Genomic DNA, 27,006 nt, shown 5'->3' on the forward strand with positions numbered 1-27,006 from the left:
ACAAAGACAAAGATCTTTTTTTTAACAGATGCCTCAAGGGAGAAGCCAGGAACTGTCCATAAAGTGGGGTCAGGAGAGCGTAGCGTCTTTGGTACAGATCTGAAAGGTATGGTGGCATGTTGTTGTGATAGAGACACTGAAGTTAGATACCAGCAGTTTGAAGTAGATAATAGCCATCATGGAAAGCCATTGAAGTGCTCTGGGCAGTGATGTAGTAGATTCTGGTCATCACAGGAAGCCATTGAAGTGCTCTGGGCAGTGATGTAGTAGATTCTGGCCATCACGGAAAGCCATTGAAGTGCTCTGGACAGTGATGTAGTAGATTCTGGTCATCACAGGAAGCCATTAAAGTGCTCTGGACAGTGATGTAGTAGATTCTGGCCATCACGGAAAGCCATTGAAGTGCTCTGGACAGTGATGTAGTAGATTCTGGTCATCACAGGAAGCCATTGAAGTGCTCTGGGCAGTGATGTAGTAGATTCTGGTCATCACAGGAAGCCATTGAAGTGCTCTGGGCAGTGATGTAGTAGATTCTGGTCATCACAGGAAGCCATTGAAGTGCTCTGGGCAGTGATGTAGTAGATTCTGGTCATCACAGGAAGCCATTGAAGTGCTCTGGACAGTGATGTAGTAGATTCTGGTCATCACAGGAAGCCATTGAAGTGCTCTGGGCAGTGATGTAGTAGATTCTGGTCATCACAGGAAGCCATTGAAGTGCTCTGGGCAGTGATGTAGTAGATTCTGGTCATCACAGGAAGCCATTGAAGTGCTCAGGGCAGTGATGTTGCTATCTTAAGAACACACATTCATGGAGAGTGTTTTATGTCAGCAGATGCCAAGGTTTTTAACAGAATGGGAGAATGGAATGTCACAACCAGAGATGGACATAGGTGTGGAGGTGACCTGGTTAATCTTTGATTTTTTGCAGTAAGCTTGGTTTTATTCTCGTTCATCTACAACTTGTTCTCATGTATCCATTCAGCCACATCCTCAACAATCTTTCAAACTACAGGCAAGGGTTGGAAAGTCAAAGGTCAAACATTTGTGGGGCTAAAAATCATCTGCACAGAAATGGTAAGAATGACCTGACTGACGAATTATAGTGCTAAGAGGCTGTGGAAACACAGTAAATAAAATTGGGCTTAAGTCTGAACCCTGTGGCATTTTGTATTTCAGCCAATGTTTTGCCTGTGTTTGAGATCAACAAATTTTCCATTGATTTAACACTTTATGACCTGAAAACCAAGAGAGTACAAAGCATCCACCAGGAACTTGAAATTAAAACAATGATGCATTAGGACTGCTAATCCAATCTGTAATGGGCATATAGAACAGCAGGACAAGCAGCTTGCATAATTGCTGGGGCTCTTGATGATGATTATGGGTCTGTACTGTTTCCACTGAAAATAGCCCCCAGAAAAAGTTGTAGTTGATTAGGTAGGATGTGAAGTTTGCTGAAAGTGATGCTCTGTCGTATTTGTGTATTTGTTGGGACACACACCTTCCCACTCACCCACAGACTCAAACAACCCATCCACCCTGAAATTCCCCCTTCACACACACACACACACACACACACACACACACACATATACACATCAAATAAAACACATTGCATTTGCTGCCATTCCTATACTGCTAATAGAATCATAAGATAAAATGTATAGAATATTTCTTGCACTTTATACCATTGACTCATTTACAACATTTTATCACTCTGAGATCTGAGTAATATATATTTTTTCTGTTTTGTTTGGAATGTTCATGGTCTGATTCTTTACATTTCTTTCCAAAAAAGAAAATGGCAGTACCATTCATAATCTGTTGATGGATATTTATAGACTGTTTACACTGGTTTCTATATTGTTTTAAGTGAATAATGTGTACAGTGATCCACAGCTTTTTGCTCAGTTAAGTTTAACACAAGAGTGCCCTTTCCCCCCCCCCCCCCCCCCCCAAGGCATATAGATCACAGAGCAAAATATGTCTTGATAAAAATGTAGCTGCAGTGACAAGAATATTTCGATTAGATCAAAGCAGCATGGTTTGCTCACAGATCTAAATAATCTAATCAAAGATCTGATATTTTGACTTCATATTATAACACAGTTGATGGTATAAGTCAAAGAAAACAATACCAGTAACAAAAATTATGATTATGGAGATATTGATAGCAAAATAGCAATGAGAAGAAAGCAAGAACATGAGAAATCAAATCAGATTTCGATGCATTTCAGATTCCATACTTAGACTTGGTTTGAGAGTTTTTGCTTGTCGATCACAATACACAATACCACTGCACTATTCTTCACTTAGAATGATTATCATGAAAGCTAATAGAAAACTAGAGCTAATCAATATGATATGTACTCAGCAAGTATTCTTATGAAATATGCTCGAAATTAAGAAAGCTGGACAGCTAGGAAATGTTTGTTTGCTATGGCTGATGTCCGCTCTCGCGACCAAATCCAAGGAGATGACGCGAAACCGCTTCGGTGATTGATCGCACTGTGTCAGACTTGCAAACTGATGAAAGTAGCTCATTTTCAAAACTAAATTATGCGGCTATGCAGAAACCTTCATGATTCAATTTTGGTAGACATATTTACCACAATTTAGTCAATCGAACCGGTATATTGTTGTTTGTGTACCTTTTAGTTTTACCCCATTCTTGCTACTGACTTGACTAGACTCAAAATAAGTTCAACCTCATGGATGAAGCTCAAACAATCTGCTACAATGTTTGTGTTTATTTTGTTGAAACCCTTTTTCTGACCTTTTTTTGAGGAAAAAAACAACAAAAATCTGGGCTCAAAGATTGAGCATGAAGGTTTATATTTGAAGACCCACAGTGTCCTTATCCACCAGCCAAGGTAAGTCTGTGCAACAACCTCTGTCCATGTGGAGGGCAGTTTGTCTCCTAGTTTTGATGCCATTTAGATTTCAGATGTATAATCTGTTGGCTTTTATGATTTTATTCCAGTCATTTGTCTTCTTTATATTTTTTCATTTTAGCATACTTTTAATGCATTTACATCTTTATTTTGCTTATTTCGTTTATATCATTTCATGCTAATGTCTCATGCAAACCTAGGGTTGGTTCTCAAGGCCTGAGCAGCCTGTTGGGTTCAAGGATAGGTCAGACATCTGCTGTGTATGTTTTTAACTCACTTGTGTAAACAAAGTGAGTCTATGTTATAACCTGCTTCTCTCTCTCTCTCTCTCTCTCTCTCTCTCTCTCTCTCTCTCTCCATGTGTGTGTGTGTGTGTGTCTGTATGTATGTCAGTGTGTCCGTCTGTCTGTATGTCCCATATTACGCTTCCAAGTTTCCGGAACATAGGCTATGCTTGGTAAGAAAACGGCATGACCTCATTTTTCTTTTTCACAATTAAAAGAAATACAAATTCTGGACAGAACACACACAGTGACATTATATACACCATAAACATGTTTACTGCATATGGATATTCTAATGTGGACACTAAATTAACTAGAATGGATATAAAAGAAAAAATGAATCAACTATTTCAGAGTTTTGGTCAGCCTTGTCTGGGCTAGGCTGGTCTGTGCAGATCTTGTTTTTTCTTGTTTGCAATTAAAAGAAAAGAAATACAAATTCTGAACAGAATAGATAAAGTGACACTACATCGTCAACGTGTTTACTGCATATAAATATTTTAAAGTGGATACTGAATTAACTAGAATGTATATATAAAAGAGAAATCGAATGGACTGTAGTGTAGTTTCTGCCGGCTGCGTGTGAGCCTGTTGAACACAGTTGCCACAAATGTGGAGAAAGTGGTGCGCTTGAGGTGATGGCAACATCTCCTTTACTACGGATTTTAAAGAATTTCTTAAATGCCTGAGACATACCAAAATGACATGATTTAAATGGCGTTATCACCTCATGTTTCCATTCGCCCTAACATGCTTAATATGAATCTGCTGTATGGTTTCTTTTTCTTTTTTTTTTTTTTTTAATACCTGAAGCTTTATAATATCAAATACAGAACACATTTTAATGATTTAAAAAATTTTCTGAAATTAAGTTACATTCTATATTGTTTGAATTTTTCATTTTTAAAGTGTGTCTTGAAGCTGAAGTTGGGCTACCTGCAGCCTTTCTTGTTTTTTATCATTTAAATTTTTTTTTGTTCACAGCAGGTATATCACTATATGGATCAGTCCACATTCTTTGGTACCTCGTTGAAACTGAAACTGTAGTTAGGCACATGATTTTGGAGGAGGAAATCTTGTAGTTCTGTCAACTAAAAAAAAAAAAAAAAAAAAAAAAGGGGGGGGGGGGGGGTGGAAGGGGGGGGCACAGGGGGGGGGGGGAAGAAATGCAGCACCACCAACCACCAGAACCATGCTTTTGTTTCAGAAGGCGGGGTACCCAACCGCAAAGTTTCATCGGAGAAGTTCCGCAGCAAGCCCATGTCAACGCTGCTTGGCATTGGGGAGAATGGCTGGCAGCTGAAGTTGGGCTACCTGCGGCCCGACCAGAGGAAGTCCAACGTGGATCAGAGGGAACACAGGAGCTACCGAGAGTGCATGGACAGAGAGGAGAGCAGGAAGGAGGGGCAGCAGCAGCAGACAGGGGATCGAGGAGAGCAGCGGTCCCCAGTGCCTGGGAGGAGCAGGTCGGAAGGGGGAGACATGCCCCAGGGTGAGTGTCCCTGTCCCAGCTGGCTTGGGACTGAACTGGGGCCGGGTCTGGGGCTGGGAGAACAACACAGGTGGTGGGCATGTTCAGAGGGTTCCATGGGTGGGAACACTTTCTCTGTTGTATGGAATTCTGCATTAACATTCTATTTATTTTTGACTGGCTTGTGTTAAACAGTGTTAGTCTCAGTGTTCAATTGTCTGTGTGTGTGTGTGTTTGTATGTATCCCTGGTTTCAGTTCCATGCATCTTTGTACCTGTGTGTATGTGTGTGTCTGTGATAAACTTTAATAGCCTCTTCACTGCTAGTCAGTTTAGAGTGCAACACTCTCTGGTGCCAGAAGCATAGAAAAGATGGCATCTAAGAATACCTGTGTTCCATTGGTGGTCAAAGTGTGAACAAGTGAATTTTCTCTTAGATCACCCTGACTTGAATCATGGAGGAAATAACCATGTTGATGATAATGTTCAGTTGGAGAACGGATCCATTCCGCCATTTATAATTTTTTGATTTTTTAATTCATTTTCTTTTAACTGGACTTGTATATTATTATTTCAGAAAATGAAACAGATCTTTTTTGGGGGGATTGGTTATTTAATCCTGACCCAACTGACTGAGCAAAGAAAATGAATGCGCACATGTAGCAAAAACATGATTACAGAGATGTGCTGCGCCTGGATGTTCCATAGAATTAAGGTATGGATTTGATGTGTGCCAAGTGAACTTGAGCAAGGACACACTTCCAGCATGATCTGAGAGGAGAGGGGAGTATCTTTTTACCCACTTCTTCATTTTATTATCACTGTTATTATATTTTTTTTTAACAAATCTGTATGAATCACATGTGAGCCATGACGGCTTTGCCTTTCGTTTGTTTGTTCATCTGTAGTGTACCTTTGTTCATATGGAAGGAATCTACTTACCATAATATGTTGTTTCTTTTGTTTTCACTATCATTTTAATCAAGTTAACTTTCATTATCTTCAAAGAGAAATTCATGTTTGTCGTATTGCTTATGATCAAAATTCAAATATGAAATAAACATTTGAAAGACAGGTATGTGTTTAAGTAATTGAGAGAGATCACATAGAATAACAAAGTTAATCCCATTTTTCATTGATGCATCTATGAACACCTTAAGTATTAACCAGTTCAGTGCCAGAGAATTTTGTGAAAAAGTGCTTTCCCCTTGCCAGGGAATTTTGAGGATTCAGGGGTAATAAATCACAAGAAATTCTAGTACAAAAGCTATGGGAGATACAGAAAGAAAGTAAACGTTTTTGTGAAGGAAAATGAGTGTAGATTCTGCTTCTGTTTTTTTTTTCTTCCGAATTACGTTGATTGTAGAGGCATGTTCAGGCATGTAAAGTGAAGATAATAATTTTTGTGCAACAAAAAAGTCTATTTCCACCTCTACATAATAACATCCATAAAGAAAAACAAAATACAGCTAGAAATAGCATGCCTATTGTCAGATTATACCTGTAGAAGAAATTAAAACAAGCTCTAACTTTATGAAAACAAATCACAGCTTGTGCAGACATGTAAGTAAATCACTGTCCCAACAATGACAAGGTGGGTAAAGTCAACGTAAAAGGTCAGTCACTGTCTCAGAAACTGAGCCGGCAAGCTTTTCGACAGCTAAGAGCGTTCGGGAGTGAGAGGGTGAAGTTCTTTGATGACATTCACTCCTTTCAAGTTGCACATGGGCCAATTAAAGTGTCTGCTGTGTATCCGGCTTACCACCTCTTCAAACAAGTCAACCATCTGATTCAGTGAAAAACAAAAAGCATGTGTTTCACGTCCAGTGCAGGTTTCACCCTGCATTTCGTGAAAATCGTGGAGCATTGACGGTTGTTGAGTTCCTACGGTCTGCATTGATATGTAAGTACACTCATTCCTAAAAGCCATGCCCCCTTTATGAACTCTGGCTGGCATTCGACCTATCGTCTTACATCACTCTTCTCCCTCTCCTCCCCGTCTTCCAACGCTCACTGCACATATGCTGTCAGTTATGGCCACTTGTTCAAAAACGCTGTTTGATTGGATAGATGGACTGACTGAATTACGATCAAATGGGCTGTCAGTTTCATCACTGTCATTGTATCACCGTTTTCAAACCAATCATCAGACAAGAGAGATCCCTCTCCATCACAAAAGCTGTCCACAATAAAAAGCAGAGATTTCAGAATTGTGTAAATCTGCTGACAGTGACTATTTGTTATACTGGACACAGTATTCAGTGCCTTTTTTTTGCACATGATGCGACCCCCTTTTCCATGTGCATATCACATGGTTAGTTAGCAAATTGTTATCGAGTAGAAAGGGGTCTTCTACATGATTTATGTTCATTTAAATAGTATTTTTATAATCCAGACACATCAAACTAACTGTTCAGAGTCTGTTTATGTTAACTGAACCAAACTCCAGTAAAGGAAAAATCAGAACATATGCAGGACGTCAGTGGATGTCTTATAGGCACGATGGCAATACTTTTTTGTAGGATACAGCTGACATCGTATAAGCACTCTACTGATTAAGAACAATATTAACTCTTAAGATATATACCTGTCTGATTATTAAAAGAGATCACATAACATTACATTGACATAACCTAAGAATCAAAATTAGAATAACTTTTATTATCTCAGCTAGAGAAATGTACCTGTGTGTATAGAATTGTACATGTGTGTGCATGTGTATGTGTTTGTGCTTAGTTGTATGCATGCAAGCATGTGTGTGTGTGTGTGTGCGTGCGTGCATGCATGCATGTGTGTGTGTAAATTTGTAAAGATCTTGTAAGCTTTAGGAACTTAATGGATGTGACGTGTGCAGACTGCTGTGTTTCTTCTCCCTGAACTCTGGCACCACATAGCAGATCTGTTCACCTGAATCCTCCAGGTCTGTCAGTTGTGTGTCAAAAGCCTGGCTGCCTGCAAATGGTTCACACAACTGTTCTGCAGTCTTGTCAATCCATCATTTTTTTGTCTGTCTTCTCTTCCTTAAACAGTCACTTGGAGGGTTGTTTTAGCAAGATCTTGGCACATGGCCATATCAGGGTCATTTTCTTTTCTTAACTGATGTCAGCAGATCTTCCTGTGGTTCAGTATGCTGCTTGATGGCTTGGTGCACTTGTTCATTGGTGACTTGATCATTGTATGTGATGTTTTGTATCTTGTGACAGCTCCTCATTGCCATGGCTGGAATTCTTCTTTCCAGATACGCCATGAGGGTCCATGTCTCACTTGCACACCACACAGGATGGTGGAATGAACCAGTGTTGGCAGGAGCCTGATGTTGTGTTTGGTGGAGATGTTTATTGTCATTGCAGACAAGCAGAAAGGCCAGAAGGAGGAGATCCATAGCCAGAGCCATCCCCACAGTGACTGGGACCCCACAGGGGCTGTGGAGTGCATCCTGGCCAAAGTACGTGACCTTCCCACACAGCTCACAAGCTTCATAAAGGTCAGTACCTGCATGGCACAAATGGGGGAGGAGGGGAGCAGGGGAAGATATAATAATGATAATGGTTTAAGGAGGAAGGTGGCGGAATGGTCAAGATGCTCATCTGCCAATACAGAATCCGTGAGGATCTGTGTTTGAATCCTGATCTCGCTCATGGGTTTGACAGGAAAATCAAACTGAGTATCTAGCTTTTCAGATGATACGATAAACTGAGGTCCAGTGTGCAGCACACGGTGCACTGAAAAAGAACCCATGGCAGTGAGAGTGTTGTCCTGTAGCAAAATTTTCTTGCAATCCACTCTGATAGGTACACAAATATTACATGCATGCACTCAGGGCCTAAGTGCGTTGGGTTATGTTGCTGGTCTGGCATGTGCCAAGCAGATGTGGTGTAGCGTATGTGGATTTGTCTAAACGCAGTGATACCTCCTCGAGAAACTGAAACTGTTTGAAAAGTGCCTTTCCATGCACACCATGCTTATTTGCGCTGTAAAATTTAACTCAAACGCTAATTTATGTTCATACACACACCATATACTCAGGCATGAGATTTTTCCGACTATAGTCGGATTTCCGACTGAAAATTGGCTCCAGAGGCCATTTTTGAGATTCGCGTAAATCCGTTGAGAAAATCAGAGGGGTGGAGGGGGGGTGAGGTTTTTTTTTCCGACCCACAAAGGTTGCACGAACGTTGTCCGACTGATCGACAAGACAGACCCACAGCGTTTGCTAAAATACCCCATGTTTGGATAAGCGAACCAATTGAGAATAAGTGTTCCGTTGCTCCTCTGTCATCATTCAGCTTATCCGTATTCGGTCGGGATTACAAAACTCGCTCGCGGGCTTCACGACTTGCAATGATTTTGACGATCATCTTCAGTCATTGATAAAATGAGAAAACTCACAAAGGATTAGAGGATTTTTGCAGTAGAGATCGATAAAGGAATGAATAATAAGTGGAACTGGGTCTGGCAAGATTAGATCATGAAAACAGAAGTGAAGAATAAAAAAAATAGCTTTACGGGTAGGCGACGCCATTCACAAAGTTGACACCGTGGGCAAGGCCAAGTGCGATTGCTGTCAGATTGTATGGGTGCAACTCTTCAGTCTAGGCACGAAAATGTGTTTTCAGGTTTGCATTAAAAACGGAGCGTCCGTTTTCTAGAAGAAAAAAGAAAGAAAGAAAAAGCCAGTGGGCCGTTCTATATCGTTTACCGATGATCTGTCAAAAATGAAAACGGAATGCTCTTTCGAAAGCGTCGTTTGTTGACCCCTTGAGAGGAGATCCAGTGACTTGTCAGAGCACCAAAATCGAAGTCCGAAAGTTTCCTAACGCACACACATGCCGTCGATCACACACACACACGCACGCACGCACGCATGCACGCGCGCGCGCGCACACACACACACACACACACACAAACAAACTTGGGCGCACGCACAGATACATTAGTGCGCGTGATCTCCATCCCTGTCAAGCCACAAGGGCCATGGATACATCTGCTTGACCCTCTGTTCATTCAGCAGAAGCCGCCAATGTTTGCCACTGTATGCACAAGTAACATTCAGTGTTGGGATTGAAACAGAAACTTTGTAGCAACTTACTGATGTCAGTGCCTTTTCTGACACAGCCGATGCTTCTGTAGTACAGACAGTTCATGGCAAGAGTCAGTGTATTTAGATTTGAGACCAATAGCCAGCCAGATTACTGAAGTTATACACGCATGCACAGACACAGAGCTGAATTGAATGCGCGTGCACGCGCACACACACGCACACTTTGAAAAAAAAACAACACCACCACATGAATGCGTTCACATATACACATACTCTGTTCCTTATTTTATCTCTCTCTCCTTCACACTTGCACATGTGCACACATAATATGAGCACTCACACAATCACACAGAGATTAATAATACGCACATGCGCGTGCACACTCACACACACACTCTTTCAAGCACAAATACACAGAAATTGAACACACACACGCACACATGCACACACACACACACACACACACACACACACACACACACACACACACAGAGAATTGTATTTAAAGCAATGCACATATATGCACACATACAAACTTGCACTTTTTCCTCCCACCTTCTTCCCCCTCTCTGTCTCTTTGTCCATCTCTCCCTCTTTGTCTGTCTCTCTCTCTTTCTTGCATATACACACAGAGTTGTATTGAAAACACAAATGTGCACACACACACACACACACACACACACACACACACACACACACACACACACTCATAGTGACACACACACCAACACAAACACACACACACGGAGAGAGGGATCTATTGAATTTGAAAGCAGTGCATACACATGCACAAATACAACTTGCATTCTTTCCTCCTACCATCTCCCCTCTCTGTCTGCCTCCCTCTCTGTCTCTCTCATGTTTACACACAGTTGAATTGAAACCACACATACACACGCGTGTGCACACTCACACTCGCTTGCTGTCTCTCTCTCTCTTTCTTTCTCCCCTGAACACACACACACACACACACACACACAGACACACACACAGAGTCCATGCTGGGGAACTTTCAGCAGAAGAGGGGTTGATTTCAGAGAGAAAAAAGTCACTCCCCAAACCCCCGCCCCCCTCCTGCAGACTTCACTTTCATGATTTGCTGAGGTACCCCTCCCCTCTCTCTTGAGTCTCCTACCAGTGCTGAGGGAAGGGAGGTGGAGGGGGTGGGGGGTATGAAACCACTGTCAATGACACTGGCAATTTTGGCATTGAGCCAAGACATTGACCACTAGCTCCAGCTGAGAATCTTTGACTGCTTTGAAGTGATATAACCAGTCACAGACCCACCCCCTCCTCCCTCCAGTCATTCCACTTTCCCCTTTCTTTCCTCAACCAACACACATGCATGTCAGTGGAACAGAGACTACAGCTGAAGAGACCAGGTGGTCAGTTATATTGGTACAGTGCAAACTTGTGTGCCAAGAACATCTTCCTTGAAAACACACACACACACACACACACATACACACACACTCACTCACTCACTCACTCACACAAAGAGTTTAACACACAGAGAGTTATATTTAAAGCAGTGTACATACATGAACTTTAACTCTTTCCTCCCATGTCCAGCCCGACCCCTATTCTCAATCTCTTTGTCTGTCTGTCTCTCTTTCTCACATTCACAGAGTTGCATTGAAACCACACACACACACACACACACACACACACACGAGACACGATTTTGAAAATCATGCCCCCAAGGCTGACTTTACAGGTTTGGAAGCAAAAACACTTCCGTTTAGGAAGAATTGGACTGATTTTTTGTCTTCTGTGGGTTGGAATACCTCAGAAGCATTGGTGGCCCGCAAGTGCAGATTTTATGGTTTGAAATTGAGAAAAACCTTCAGCTTCAGCTTGTCTAGATTGATGAAGTTGTATGTTTATATACTGGAATGTATATGTGCATGTATGTATGCATACATATTATCACATCCTTTGGGTGTATGTGTTTGATTAAGCAAATCCCCAGTCTTACAAATGATTTTAGTACAGACAGAAATACGAAAAAACTTAGCCGTGTGAAGAGCACAGGATCAGGAGTCAAGATGGCTGCCGGAAAAAGAGGGCACTAGTCAGGGATACACAGGGGAGGTAACCTACTTTGGGAGGTTATTGGCCGTAGCTACTTTCGTTTTCTCTGCATAGGCGGGTAGTAGTTTGCACAGGACAGGAATCAGACCCCTGTCGGAGTCTGCACTAGTGGGTCACGTAAGTATGTTACTTAAACGTAATTTTAAGAAGAAAATTTCCTTTTAGTCACAATCACTAACTACATTATGTCTTGAAAATGAACTTTGTGCTTTTTCTGCTTTATATATGATATGTGAGAGAGTGAGCGAAGATGCACATGCATGAGGGTCTGAGAGAGAGTGAGACTGAGAGAGGGAGTGAGTTGAGCCAGAACAATGAAAGGGAAAGGAAATGCAGAGAGCAACTCGAGCAACATCTCTCTGTTTGATTACTTAAAACAGCTTTCTTCTCTCTCTCTTTCTCTCTCTCTCTCTTTCTCTTTCTTTCTCTTTCTCTCTCCTTTTCTTCTTTCTCTTTGTATTTGAATTTGTGTGCATGGTTTCTTTCCTTCTGTTTTTTACTTTCTGTTTTTCTATAGGAAAAATATCAGATGCCAGAGATATGACATATGATGTATATCTGTTTTTTTTTAGAGAAAAAAGATGATATTTGTTTTCTGGTTATCTGTACAAGGTTTACTGATGTCCTTTTGATGGATGTGAAATACGTCCTCGAAACATGTAACTCATTAAGTGCAGGATTTGTGTGTGTCTGTGTGTGTGCATGTGTGTCTGTGTGTGTGTGCACGCGTGCATACACGCGCGCATGTGTGTGCTGGAATACTTGGGTTCTGTTAAAAGTGTTCCTTGCTAGAGAACAGCTGTCATTTTCCCTCAGGAATTATTGTGAAGCTCCCTTGCTTCCTTTCACCAGTCTTTGGTCTTTCATTTGATTTGTGTTTTTCAGTCTTTGTTCAGATTGAAACATTCAAGATATTGAAAAATCTTAGGTATACTGTGGAGGAAGTATTTCAAGTGATTTGATACAGAAAGTGACTTTCCATCAACTGGCATAGCAACTATAATAGTGTCAAGTTTTTGGCCAGTCTGCCCAAAATACCTGTTTTTTAATCAGTTTTTCTACTCAGCCTCAGGCCAGGAAAGCGGATGGTCTGAGGTAGCAGTGTCGTTGATGGGTTAAGTTTAGGAACCTAGCATCTGACACAACATTTACTGCAAACTTTAAAGTTGCGTGTATGAAGTGACCTGACAAACACGATTTGAGTGAATAAATCATGTTAGGTCATAAACTTGAATGCTGTGTTGAATTTCTTGTTCTCATAAGCTTTAAAAAAAAACAAAAAACAAAACAAGGTGTGTGAATTGATGCCATTTCATCCATCCTGTGCACTGGGAATTTTTGTTTTGGTCAGGCGGTGGAGAACCGGTTGCAGAAGATTGAGGAACGGATGGACCAGATGGAGTCTGCTGTGGGCGGTGTGAGGTCCTTAGAGGGTCTTACATTTTCCACAGACTTGAAGAAAGAAATGGACACCGTATTGGCCCGTCTGCTGCTGATGGAGAACAGGGTCACTCTGCTGGAGAACAAGGTGTGTGTGTGTGTGTGTGTGTGTGAGATTGTGTGTTGAATGATGCCTCAGGTCACTGTCATCTGTATGTGTGTGTGTGTGTGGAATGATGCCTCAGGTCACTGTAGTCAGTGTGTGTGAGTGTGTCTGGGAAGGGCACAGAAAGTTGTGAAAAAGAAAGAAATGTTCCTGCAGTTAGTTTACTGTGACATTTTTATAGTTATTCTGCTGGACATAAACGTTTGAGGAGCACTCCATTCAGTCAGTAGAAGTAAGACGTGTTCTTGTTGGATAGGAATTAGCATGTTGTGCATTGAAGCTCATCTCTCAGTCTTGTGCTCATTCTTTTACTCTCCAAGTCCTTCTGTAGGGCAATGTGGTCCTGAAAGGAGGATATTTCTTGGTACAAGAGGCAGTTGTCTGCAAAGAAGTGTACTTTTGACTTAATGGACTGAAGCAGGTTGTTTTTTAGCACAGAAAAGCTAAAGGACACAGATCAGTGCATTGGCCCTTGGGGAATATCTGATAATGCTACCATTTCCTCTGACTTCTTTCTCTCAAGCACTACCCTTATCCTGTGACAGGTCAGAAAGTTTTTGATCCACCCATGAATTGTTTTTCTGACCCTTGTCAACTTGTGGCTAAGCCTACCATGGAGTATGTGTTGAAGGCTTTACTAAAATCTAGTTATTCTCAAGTGGGATAACACATCAGATCCTCCATTTATAATTTGTTGACTTGTCAGCAGTGATGTATGTAACACCTGAAAATGGATCACAGATTATTTTTTTACGTTTATGTAAACAATATGAGTCTATGCAATAACCAGGTGTTTGGTAATCTGTGTGTGTGTGTGTGTGTATGTATGTATGTGTGTCCGTGGTAAACTTTAACATTGCCATTTTCTCTGGTTGAGTTACTGGCTGTGTTTTGGCTTGCTTGTTGCATGCTCAGCAAAGTGGCGACACCCGGCTTAAACTCTGAAATCGACCTGCACCAAAACCAACCAAAATTACTTTCATTAGCTGATGCTCAGAAAGAATTGCAGAGTCAACTCGGAGAAGGAGACAGTGATGAGCTTTCATCGGATGATTCGATAGAAAATAGACCAATGAAGAGATTTGTAAGACTGACGAACAGTGAGTGATGCTGGGTGTACAGAGCAGATGACCACATGACTGACCATGACGCAACATAAATAGCAGCAGTACACAGTGTGAGCAATATTCTTGACACTGAACCAACGGAGGGTGAGGGTTCTGAGGGAAACAGGACAAAGTTTACCGGGTCAAAGAGGGGGAAGAGGAGGGGGGTGGAGGCTGTGGCCTTACTGTGTTTGAGGGGATCAATGGAGGGCCAACAAACAACATTCAGCTTGTTATTGCCGATTTTACTGGTGACAGTAGACTGACGAAAGACCCACACGACATAGACTTGTTGACTTTATCTCTCTCTCTCTCTCTGTCTTTTTCTTTTTTTATGTTTTTTTTTAGATGAAAATCTAGATCAGGAATTTGTTGGGAAAACCAGTTTGTTTGCACAACAGACACTCCAACAGGTACAGGCAAACCCACGCATGTGGGAAAAAGTAGGCTACTCCAGACTTTCAGCACGGACAGATACAAACATGTTTGAAATGAAACAGTTCTTGTGTCTGACTTTACTGAAGGGCATATGATTTTTTCAGGAACACTGATTTGACAGAAAGGACTGGACAATCACATCTATGTTGTTATCTCTTAGATAGTCAAATGAATCGTGTATATCAATTGTCATTTGTATGCCTCTTTTATTGTGGTTGTTCTGGTATGTTTTGTGTGTACAGTTATTATCCATTTGTCCAGAAAATATTAGATTACTGTGCAAATGACCAGAAACTTGAAAATGTGACAAAAACAAGACACTGTTTTCAAAACAGTTGCATGTCATTGGAAAAATATAAAATTGGAAAACTTCATGTGTTTTGTATTCTTTATTCATCTACCTTTCAGAAAATATATACTTGAATGAGTCTTTCTCCAATAACAAAGCGCACATTTTTTTTTTTTTGTGTGTGTTTTTTTTTTTGGTCAGTAGGAATTATAAGAGGCAGAATCGGTAGGGCATTGGACTACTGATCCAGTATTCAACAGTGATCAGGGTTTGAGCCCCCAGTTTGGTCTGATGCTGTGTCCATGGGTAAAGGGTCTTTACTCTGATTTTCCTCACTCCACCCAGATGTGAATGGGAACCTGATTTCGGTTAAAGGAAGGTAAAGATAGCGAAAGGAGAGGATTAGGGCCCCACCTTCCTGTGTCAAGCCCTAGGCACTGTGGATAAGAGCTCTCTGCCCTGATGACCTAAAAAGGCCATGGGACCTTTAATCTTTTTTTCAGGAATCTTCAGCCATGAAGGATTCATCTGTTTTGCTTTTTGGTGTAGTTGTATCCTATCAGACTGTTTTTGAAAAACTTTTTTTTCGTCTGGCACAGCTACCAGCGTCAGGGCCCCCTGAATCTGTCAGAACTATGACATCCTTGGATGAAAAGAGATCAGCAGACTACACCTCTTGCCCATTTGTTTCTCTGGAGAGAGGGGGTAAGTTCTTCCCAGGAGAGGCGGTAGATTTTGTTCCCTCAGTCAAAACCAGCTGGTAGTTTTTAGTGGGCATTAGGGATAAAAGTGTCTATATATTAGTTTTTAGTGAGCATTAGGGATAAAAGTGTCTCTGTTTTCACTGCCATTCATGTTTATGTCTTTGCTGGTTTTTTGACTCACTTGTATAAAAAAAAAAAAAAAGCAAGTTTATTTTTAACCGGGTGTTCAGTTGTCAGTGTGTTTGTCTGTGTCTGTGTGTCCGTGGTAAACTTTAACATTGCCATTTTCTCTGGAAATACTTTGTCTGCCAATACCAAAATGGCTTAAACATAGTATGAAAAAAAAATCTTCACATTCATACCAGTAACAGGTTGTAAGTCGAATTAAGCTGCATTTCCAAATCATTAATGGTTTATTTTGTTGACATGCGTTCCGAAATCCGAAAATTCTGAAAACCGCTTTCCACTGAGTTGGCCGACAAGAAGAAAGGTTGTGTTCAAAGATGACATGACCTCATGTTTCTTGGAATGTTAGCAATCAAAAGGAAAGAAACACAAATTCTGGACAGAACATTTACAGTGATACTAACTACACCATTGACATGTTCACTGCATATAAATATTCTAAAGTGGACACTGAATTATCTGGAATGAACATAATCGAAAAATTGAATCAATCATTTCTTTCAGCCCGTTGTAGACTGGTTTGTGTAGATCTAGAGATCTACAATGTGTTGCGATGTGCTTGAAGGAGATAGCAACATCTCCTTTACCGCTGAAACAAAAGAATAATCGAGATATAATAAAACACACAAAAAACAGGATTTTAACGGCGTTATTACGTCCACTACAATCACATCTATTTATCGCACGAAGAAGAAAATGTCAGCATTGCTTTAAGTTTTAAATATAGTCATTGGATGTCAGTTGTGCCTTGGGGATTAGTCTGCTTGCATTGGAACTGAACATGCATGGTTCGATCCTGCTCAAATGCCTTTTTTTTCCCATAATTTTTCTCCTGAGTTTTTTTTATTTTATTTTTTTTATATCATATTTAATACAGAGCACTTTTCAATGATTTTTTAATCTCTTTTTTTTCTCTCCTCATTCCTTAACTGGATAAAATGCGAAGCACAAGTGAATCTCGAAGGCTTTGCCTCATGTTTCTTTGGTTGTGTTTTGGTGTTGTAAGATTAGCAAATAAAAGTTGACTGCTGATTCATTGTAATTGTATTGGTTGTCAACCAGTGTGTTGAAAATAGGCAAGAGAGTCCTGGACTTCATGAGAATTTTGACACATAGGGGGCTCATTGTGAGTGAAAAATTGTGTGTCTACACTTTAAATGATGTGCCTTAAAATTGAAACATTGGACTGAGGACTTGGGCTTTTGAGCATCCTACTGCCATCAGACCGTTATGTACAGTGTGTGACAAAATTTAGGTTGCGGCAGAAAGGTGTCTTACTGTGTGAATGATCTTCCCCTACCCCTTTAATGAATATCAGAGCACTTAGGACTGTGGACACAGAACTGTGGTTTGTCAGTGGGAACCAGACTGATGTTCAGTGGAGTGGTGGCCAAGTGGTAACGTGTCTGCTTAGGAAGCGAGAGAATCTGAGCGTGCGTGATCAAATCCCACACTTAGAATTTTCTCCTTCTCTATCAAACCTTTAGTGGTGGTCTGGACACTGGTCATTTAGATGAGACAATAAACTGAGGTTCTTTGTGTGGCGTGCACTTAGCAGACATAAAACTTAAAGAATACACGGCACAAAGAGTGTGGTTCCTGGCTGAATTCTGTAAAAATATCTACTTTGATAGTAAAGCAGATACACTTGTAGACAGAAAAAAAGAAAAGAATAGGTGACTGTGCACTGTGGTGACAACTCTCTCTGGGGAGAGCAGCCCTACGCAACTGAAAAATCTGTTGTAACAAAAAAGTGATAAAATATAACGCAGCATAACACAGCACAATATGACACAACACAATATGACACAATATAATGATTCATGGACAGTCCATTACAGGCTGCGTCTGACACCAAGCTGGGTTGACCTCTTTCACTTCTTTAACTCTTTCAGCACCATTCAGCTTGTGCATCCTTCCCCACCAACAAGGATTTTGCAGACATTTCTAGATGATAAACATTTTAAAAAGATGGGACAGTTTATATGCATATCACGTTACGTAACCTATATTGACAACAATCATAAATTGCTGTCAGGATCAGTGGCACAGTATACATCTCAGAACAGTTTTTTTTTTTTTTTTTAATGAAACATGACTGTCTGAGCTATTGTCATTAAAAAACCCAACTTAAAAAGCAAAATGCTTGAGCTTCACCCAGACTTTGTCAGTAAGTTGCCAGTCAGATTTTCAAGAGCTGTGTATTGTCTACACTTTGTTGACAGATTGAAAAATGAGTTTGATGTATTGGGATTCTGTGCCTGAGCACTGGTCAGGCATTGGCATGAAAATGTACACACTGCCATCCCAGTCTGTGCAGGCATGGAGCAGAATGACTTAAATCCTTGCAGTTACATTGCGGATTGATTGATATAGATAGAAATGAAGCACCTATCCTTTGTCGGAGACCATGTAAGTGCTGAACCAACACAGACACATTTGCACAACGGGTTGCATACCTGGTTAGAGCCAGCTGACAGCTGCCTTTAGGCCTCGCCATTCGTTTCCTGTACAGTCATTGTCAGGCGTCAGTCTTACACACACACGCACACACATACATACATGTATATTAGGGTGGATATTCTTGCAGAATTTTGCCAGGGACAACTCTGTTGTTGCCATGGGTTCTGTTTTATGTGTATCAAATGCATATTGCACACAGACCTTGGTTTACCATTTCATGAGAATGACTTGTATCGGGTTCATATTGAATTTACAGATTTGTCAGTGTTAGCAGGTCTGTGAAAGTATCATCTTTACTCCGACATCGGTTTCAGATCCAAACTGTTACGAATGAGGGTTTTGACATGAGAAAAGAGCTGCCCCAGAGCCTCCATATTTGAACAGCTTTGTGTGCATGAATTTACATATTCTCTCTTCAACATAAAAAGTAATTGACTTTGAATGGGATTTCCCCTGCATGGTGCTGAAAATCTTACTGGATTTCATTTTTGTTTATCATTATGTTGGGTTGGTTATTTCATTAATTTTGACAAAAAGTTCCAGTCTGTGTTTGAGTTTGTTGTATAAACATTTTGGGGGTGGAGGATCAGTTTGGCATGGTTTTGACATGATAACTTGATTGAATGACCCTCTGAATCTGGAAGAAGCATGCAGCAAACTTTGGTGTTTGTCTCTGAATTGCATTAGTGAAATATTTTTATTTTGTGCTTTGTCAGGTGGAGTTTGTTTTTTGTAATGTATAGTTTTTATATTTATCCTATTTCCTTTTAGGTTGATGTTTTCTAAAGGTTTGACCAGCATGTTGGGTCTATGTGTACATCTGGTATCTGCTTCCTTAAAGAAAAAAAAAGGAAAAAAAAAAAAGGTTCAGCAGATGTGGTGTCATGTATATGGATCAGTCTGTTTGGTTTGATGCCTCCTTGAAACAGAATCTGGAAATGAAACTCTTTGACAAGGCCTGCTTTGGGTTTTATATAGTTGTTGACTGAAGAGCTTGGGCTTACATATGAAACTTTTTTGGCTGTTGTTTGGTAAAGTATGACTGCAGTAAAAGAATATAATCATCTGTGTCTATAAAAAGAATGATAGAAAGAGAAAAAAAAAAAGTTGATGAAAATTTCAGCTTTCCTTGTGATACATTTCCATACTGTCAAAAATCCTTTTTCATCTTGTATGCAGCATGTCCTTTAGTTGAGTACAGATCATATATGGTGGCATGGTTCTCTTTACCAGTGTGTCCGTAAATGAATGAAAAAACTCAGATTAATCTCTCTCTCTCTCTCTCTCTCTCTCTCTCTCTCTCTCTCTCTGTGACCATTGTATTCTTGTCCTCCATGGAGTACTTTTGTACTTTACAGATTTATGTATTAGCATATTGGCAACAGAAAAAAAAAGACAACAATTAAAATTGATTATTTAATTTTTTAGTTAGCTCCCCACCATGTGGCCCCAAACTCCACAGTATTACAAAAGTCTCTCACTCCCACCCATGTTTGCCTCACCACCTCCACAATCTGATAGAAACACGTGGACACCACCTTTCACAAAAAAAAAAAAAAAAAAAAAAAAAAAAAATACAGGGAGTGGGAATGGGACTGCATTAGTGGAATGAAACAGTTCCTTGATAAACTGAATTCTTCAGATGCAGACATGAAAATGCAGACATGACATGAAAATAGGTGAGTGAATGATCATGACTTGCAGTTCCATTGGTAATTCAGTGCTTTTAAAGGCTGCAGACTGCCGCTGCTTTCAGAAGACTTTCCTGGGAGCCTGGTGAATACTTTTTCCCCGATCCGCCAAGATGTGGGTGACTTCAGCCCTTTCACCACCAACAACCACAACCACAACCATGACATTGACACCATGGCCAGCTTTGCCGATGATGACGGGGATCGGCGCCTGTCCAGCACTCCAAACCACTCTCTCAACACCAGACCTCTTCCCCCTCATAGTGGCGCTGGCAGCAGCAGCATTAGCAGCACAGGGGAGGCAGAGAAGAGGGCTGTGGCAGTGAGTGCTGCCAACACCACCATTGGCTGGGACAACCTGGACTCCTCCACTCAGCTGCAGGTGGAGAGGATCAAGGACATGTGGGTTTATTGACCGCTGTGTCTGTTTTGCTATATATATATATATATAGATAGATAGATATACTATGTGGGAGGCCCTGTCATAATGTGATTATTGGCATGTTTTTATAAGTATGTTTTTGTGTTGTTTTTTATGTTGTCTGTGAGATCCATGGTAAACATGATCTTCTCCCTTCGCCAATTCCAGGAGAAGTGCAGGGAGCAGAGGATGCCCCTGTATGTCGCATTCATCGACCTCACCAAGGCCTTTGACCTAGTCAGCAGAGACGGCCTTTTCAGGGCTCTTCGAAAGATCAGCTGCCCACCCAAGCTGCACAGCCTGATTGAGTCCTTCCACTCCAACATGAAAAAGACGGTGCAGTTTAATGGTAACCTCTCCAAGCCCTTCGATGTACGCAGTGGTGTCAAACAAGGCTGCGTCCTGGCTCCCACCCTATTTGGAATCTTCTTTGCTCTTCTCCTGAGGCATGCGTTCAGCACAGCTCAAGAAGGGATCTACCTGCGGACCAGATCAGATGGCAGGCTGTTCAATCTCGCCCACTTCAGAGCAAGGACAAAAGTCCGCGAAACCCTCATCAGAGACATGCTCTTTGCCGACGATGCTGCAAATGTGACCCACACCCAGCGGGACTTGTGGTCACTAATGGACCGCTTCTCCCAGGCCTGCAAAGATTTCGGTCTGACCATCAGTCTTAAGAAGACAAACATCCTGATGACTACAAGCTTGAAGCCATCCATCAATTCACTTACCTTGGATCCACCATCCCCAGCAACCTCTGCCTTGACACTGAGATCGACAAGAGGATTGGGAAGGCAGCCACAACACTAGCCTGCCTCACACAAAGAGTGTGGACAAATTCCAAGCTGACCACGAAGACAAAGATGGCTGTATACAATGCCTGTATCCTCAGCAACTTGCTGTATGGCAGTGAGGCATGGACCACACATGCTCGTCAGGAGAAAAGGCTCAATGCCTTCCATCTGAGAAGCCTACGGCGCATACTCAGCATCTCCTGGCAAGACAAGGTGACAAACACTGAAGTCCTGACTCGCGCTGGCCTCCCAACCGTGTATACCATGCTGAGACAGCGTTGGCTGCGCTGGCTGGGCCACGTTCGCCGCATGGAAGATGGTCGCATCCCAAAAGACATCCTTTATGGAGAGCTCGCCACGGGGCAGAGAGGCATCGGCCGCCCACAGCAGAGATACAAAGACGTTTGCAAACGTGACATGAAGGTGCTTGAGATCTACACTGAGTCCTGGGAGGACCTTGCAGATGACCGCAACAGCTGAAGAAGCACTCTCAATAATCAGCTACAGATTGGTGAGGACAGACTGTCAGTTGCTGCAGCAGAAAAGCGAGCTCGCAGAAAATGGACGGCAACCAACAGACCAGCATCAGTTTACACATGTGACCGCTGCGACAGACACTGTCTCTCTCGCATCAGTCTCTACAGTCACAGGCGACACTGCTTGGTCCAAGCAGACAGCCCTGTTAGACATTAGGTCGGATATACTCTATCCATGGTCAGCCATGACCGAAGGAGGCCTGCTACTACTATGTACTTTTTTCTTTTCTTTTTGTAATGATATGATGGACAATTACATGGAATGGTCAACAGTGTTAGAAGCTTGTCCTAGGTTCATGTGCATGAAATGTGACTGTGCCTTTTTTTTTTTTTTTTTTTTTTTTTTTTTTTAGTCTGGGGGACCAGTGACTGCAGTTTTCAGCCCTGATCTGGCCTTGTTTGCTCAGATATGCTGTGAACAACAAAAATATGCAATAAAGAAATGTCATTTTACAAGTGAAATTCGTAGGCATACACTGAAAAGAATTCAACAACAAAAAGAATGAATGCATCATGACACACTTGTGATATGTTTTTGTTTGTTTGTGTGTTGATTTTAGAATTGAAATACATGGATATTCAGTTCCAAAGCTCAACAATAAAAAGAATGAACGTAACATGACACACCAGGAAAATATGGGAGTAAAGATTTTGGTGACACAAACCGTTCATATGACATAATGAATGAACATTTAAACATTTATTTGCATGAAATTTTTAAAAATTTTATTTTGTATAACTATTCTTACTTTTATATAAGCAGCAGAATAGTAAGTTAAGTCTGCTCAGTTTTCTACCATTCTCACATTCACATTGTTCACGTCGTTTGAATTTTAAGTAAGCAAAGGAATATGTGGTTGTTCAGACATTAAACTGAATCAGTTTCCCTGAGACTGTTGACATATATTTTCCACTCTGAATCTTATCTTTGATTCAGTAATAAAATTGTTGAGAGTGGAGTTAGAGCACTGCACTTAACATCTGTAAATTACACACACACACACACAAAATATTTGTAAAGAATATTCTTCACAGTGTAGGGTTAGGTCAAGTTTTGATCAATCAGTCTACATTTAGTATCTGCAGACTTAAATTCACTTTACGTCAACAACTAAGAAATAGATATATACAATTTTGGAAGCAAAAAAACAACAGAATACAACAGATAGATTTCTGCAACAAAATTAAAAGAGACAATTATCAAATTGAGAATTATTTGATTAATAGAATCGATCCTGCTCTCAAACGAGCTCTCTGTAAAGTCAGATTATGTAATATATGTAAAGTCGTTGAAGATGAATTCCATTTCTTAGATACGTGTATTTTATTTAAAAATTTGCGAAACCATCTAATTACAACCATAAATGAATATAATCATCTATCGGGTGTGCTCAATAGACAGATGCTAGACAACATCCTGAACCCTAGTGATTTATTCAATTGCGATGACTGTCAGAAAACACTAGCCACCTATGTTTATCATTGCATGCGTCTTAGATAACCATATCTTTCTTTGTTCATTATGTTCTTTTGTTGTGTTTATTAATCCTTAAGGAATAAATTAACACACACACACACACACACACACACACACACACACACACACACACACACAAAGAAATCTATAGTTGAATCTTGTTTTTCCATTTTATGCACATCCAAACTGAAAAAGCTATCTGCACAAGGTTAACATTATAGAATGAGGGCATTTACCCTGTAACAAGGACAAGAATTCACCCCAGAACTTTGTGCACAGACAGTTCGAGAAAGATGTTGGAATAGTTTGTGTTTCTTGGTAGCAAAAGTTAAGCATCAGAGAATCTGTGAATTGACACGTTTTTTTCCAGGAATTTTTGGGTTGGAATGATACTATGTAGTCTACTATGGAACTATCTTAGTTGAGTTTCAGGTGTTGTTCTGGAGGGTTTGGAGCCCTTTATTGTTCAAACTTTCCTTGATTTTTTTTTTTTTTTTTTTTTTTTAAAGAAGAGATTACCTTCATTTTTCAATGTCAGTGTGACATTACTGGCTGCCTGTCACCATCTGATAGTGGTTTTATTGATGTGTTCTTTTTGTTGTTTGTGTTGATTGTCTGCCAACTTGTTTATGTTGATTGTCTTAGGCTGTGAAGTGTTTTTCCATTTTTCTGACTGAAAAAAAGTCGCAGGAAGGTAGTTAGTGCAGGGGTGTGGTAAAACAGGAATGCACTGAAAAAATGATTTAGATGTGTGGTTGTAGCCCAGATCTCTTGAGTCTTGTGTTAATCTGTGTGTAAATTGTGTGGATAGTGGGGACTGTAGCCCAGAAGTTGTGGCATGTACAGGTGTGAAAATACTTATTTCTAAACTGGTATTCAGCTCTAGCTGCACTTTTTGCTTTTATCTGTCTGTGGCCATCAGTTGTTGCTTTTTTTGTTTTGTTTTGTTTTTGTTTTGTTTTTTCAACAGCAGGACTGATAGAAAATGATGTGTGTGTTTCAGGTTGAAAGCTACCCAGGTGTTACTGCCCACCACAGTGCCACAGCAACAGCAGGGGGACACGTGAAGTGAGAGGGTAGGGTCTGGGGGGTGTCACTGCCTACTTTCCATTCACTATCCACAACAGACAACAGCTACATCAAGGAGGCAGGAAGTGGCATTGGAATCTGTTGCCATTCACTGTCTCGGTTGAGTGCGTAACTGTCACTGGTAACATTCCCAACCATCCGTGGGGATTTTACTGCTGATGGGAAATTTAATGCTGTCTTTCATGTGCATCGGTCTTTGATTCTCTTGTTCCCATGAGATGAACTGGATAAGAAAGGGTGGGAAAAGGGTCACTGTCAGCTGTTGATGATGACGAGAAATTGAAATTTCAAATTGGAATCAAGACACAGGATGTCTGTGAGGAAAGAGGTGTTGGGTCAGGGTGCTGTCTTACCATCAGTCCCTTTTTTGAAACAAATTATTTATTAGTGTCGAGTTGCATAGATCTGGACGTCCTTGGGTTATGCTTTCGTTTGCTGAAGTTTGTCTTACTTAAAAAGTACTGACTTGAGAACAGTACATACCACTTGTAAAATTAAAGAAATAAAAAGTTGTAGCGATATTCACAATTTTGAAGTTGAGCCAGACCTGTGTACAAAGGCTTGAAACAATGTCTGCAGAACTGATCAGTGTTGCCCTCTTTTCACACTTTTAAGTGTGCATAAAGGGGATCAATGGAAAAATAAAGGGAAAAAACTGCCGTGAGTTATGTTGATAAACCAATTGTGTTGCATGTAACAAGTGTTTGAAAGGTGTTTTCCTGTGTTTGAATAATGTGCATTGCGAGCAAAATGTTTGTTTCCCCTGTAGGAACTGATCATTCGTTCAACAAAAACTAACAAAAACCTGTAAAGTTATGTAAACATGTGTTTTTCACAGGCCTGTGACACAAATCACCAACACACACACACACACACACACACACACACACACACATGCATGCACACACACACACACACATACACACTGTCTCTATCTCTCTCTCTCTCTCTCAGAGGTTATATTCACTCTTGCGACCAAGCCACAATGGAATATTTTCCCTTGACTCGCGGAGTTTGAACCTGCTTGCAGGATAGAAATATCCACCCCTGTCAGCCTGCTGACTCAGTGGAGTGTAATGAACTCGGTGCCACCACAAGAAACAGGGATCTGATAATCAGCATGTTCACATCAACATCAGCAGCAGAGAAGCCAGAGCCATGGACCACTGGTGTGTTGTAAATTGATGATGATAAGATAAAGTGGGAGATGTAAATGATGGCCAACATACGCTCAGCACTTATGGGGAAATTTGAAAAGAGGAAAGTGTTTCACAGTGACCAGAAAAGTGAAAAGTAAAGATTTTAAAAATTGCCTTTGTCTCCACAGCGCAAGAGGCTTCAGGGCCAGTGAGCACTGCTTTATTTCAGCTTATTTTATCAGGACTGGCAAAGGACCAAGAATGAAGGGAGATATGTTCCGGCTTTTACAAGGCCTGGTTGAAAGGAACATAAACGTTTTTGATAATTTATTGTTTTTCTAAGAATAGCACCAATAGAACAATGAGAATGACACCCTACATCTTCATAGCTGTAACCGAGATGTGTGGGCTATGAAATGTATGTTTATTGTAGTTCATTTTAATAGGACTGATTAAAACGCAACAGGTTTCAGTGTTACAACACCAGTTGGGAAAATTTTGTCTCTTGTGACAAGTTGCAAAAGCGATCTTAGCAGCACTTAGAATTTTCGAAAGTCTTTGGGATTAGTGTTGATGTAGGAAAATTATTAACTGCTGGCAAACTAAGTGCTGCTCAGGTCGCATATGCACCCAGTTTAGATATGTTTTTTGGTCCTAATTATTGCAGCGCAGGCAATGTGCAATAGCCAGCTGGTTACAGCATGGGACTTTCAATCTGAGAGTCCTGGGTTTTATTCTGATGTCAGTGCTGGTGCGTTAATTGTGGAGGGTTTTCTGGTCTCCCAGGTACATTTTGGTTCAGAACTGCTAGTGTCTTGATCCCCTTCTTGTGTTTACATATGCAGAAGATAAAAAATTCCTGATAAAGATCCTGTTACCCATGGCAGCATTGGGTAAGTTGAAATAAACAAGAACATATCCAACATGCACACCCCAGAAGACGGAATGCCTTTATGGTGAATGTTATACACGTAAAACCACACTTGTGCATGCTTGAACATGGGAATTGCAGCCCATGAACAGAGAAAGAAGGAAAGTAAGTTCTTCAGTTTGAAAAAAAACCCACCTTTGTGGATGAACAAACCTGAAAGCAGAAAAAGGGGAAAAGGCAAAAAAACAAACAAAAATGGTGGAGAAGGTGGCATTTTGCATTATTTCAGTACACTCTTCCTGATGAAAAATTAAGAAATTTCTTGACTTGTGTATTTTGAGAAGCTGATATGAGTGTAAGATACATTGCAGAATGCAATACAATTTATACCCAGCAAATAGCATGCATTGTGTGCCAAATAAGTGTTCAAGTTTCATTTGATTTGGTTTGTTTTGTCCACAGTCACAAAAATG

The 27,006-nt window shown here is 40.7% G+C and overlaps 1 protein-coding gene across 4 annotated transcripts in view; it reads left to right on the plus strand.

Annotated features, from left to right (window-relative positions):
• Positions 1-25,181, plus strand: part of LOC143298963 (uncharacterized) — a 42,364-nt gene extending 17,183 nt beyond the window's left edge. The window contains exons 6-11 of one of the 4 annotated variants that reach the window (XM_076612017.1): positions 4,386-4,670; positions 7,999-8,132; positions 13,135-13,311; positions 15,762-15,867; positions 20,248-20,608; positions 24,438-25,181. In XM_076612017.1, coding sequence (XP_076468132.1) covers positions 4,386-4,670; positions 7,999-8,132; positions 13,135-13,311; positions 15,762-15,867; positions 20,248-20,608; positions 24,438-24,501 — 1,127 coding nt within the window. In that variant the 3' untranslated portion in view covers positions 24,502-25,181. The remainder of the gene's footprint in view (positions 1-4,385; positions 4,671-7,998; positions 8,133-13,134; positions 13,312-15,761; positions 15,868-20,247; positions 20,609-24,437) is intronic. The other 3 variants (XM_076612019.1, XM_076612020.1, XM_076612018.1) reach the window with 3 other exon arrangements.
• Positions 25,182-27,006: the final 1,825 nt, after the last annotated feature.

The sequence above is a fragment of the Babylonia areolata genome, chromosome 24 (assembly GCF_041734735.1).
Source record: "Babylonia areolata isolate BAREFJ2019XMU chromosome 24, ASM4173473v1, whole genome shotgun sequence".
NCBI lineage: Eukaryota > Metazoa > Mollusca > Gastropoda > Neogastropoda > Buccinidae > Babylonia > Babylonia areolata.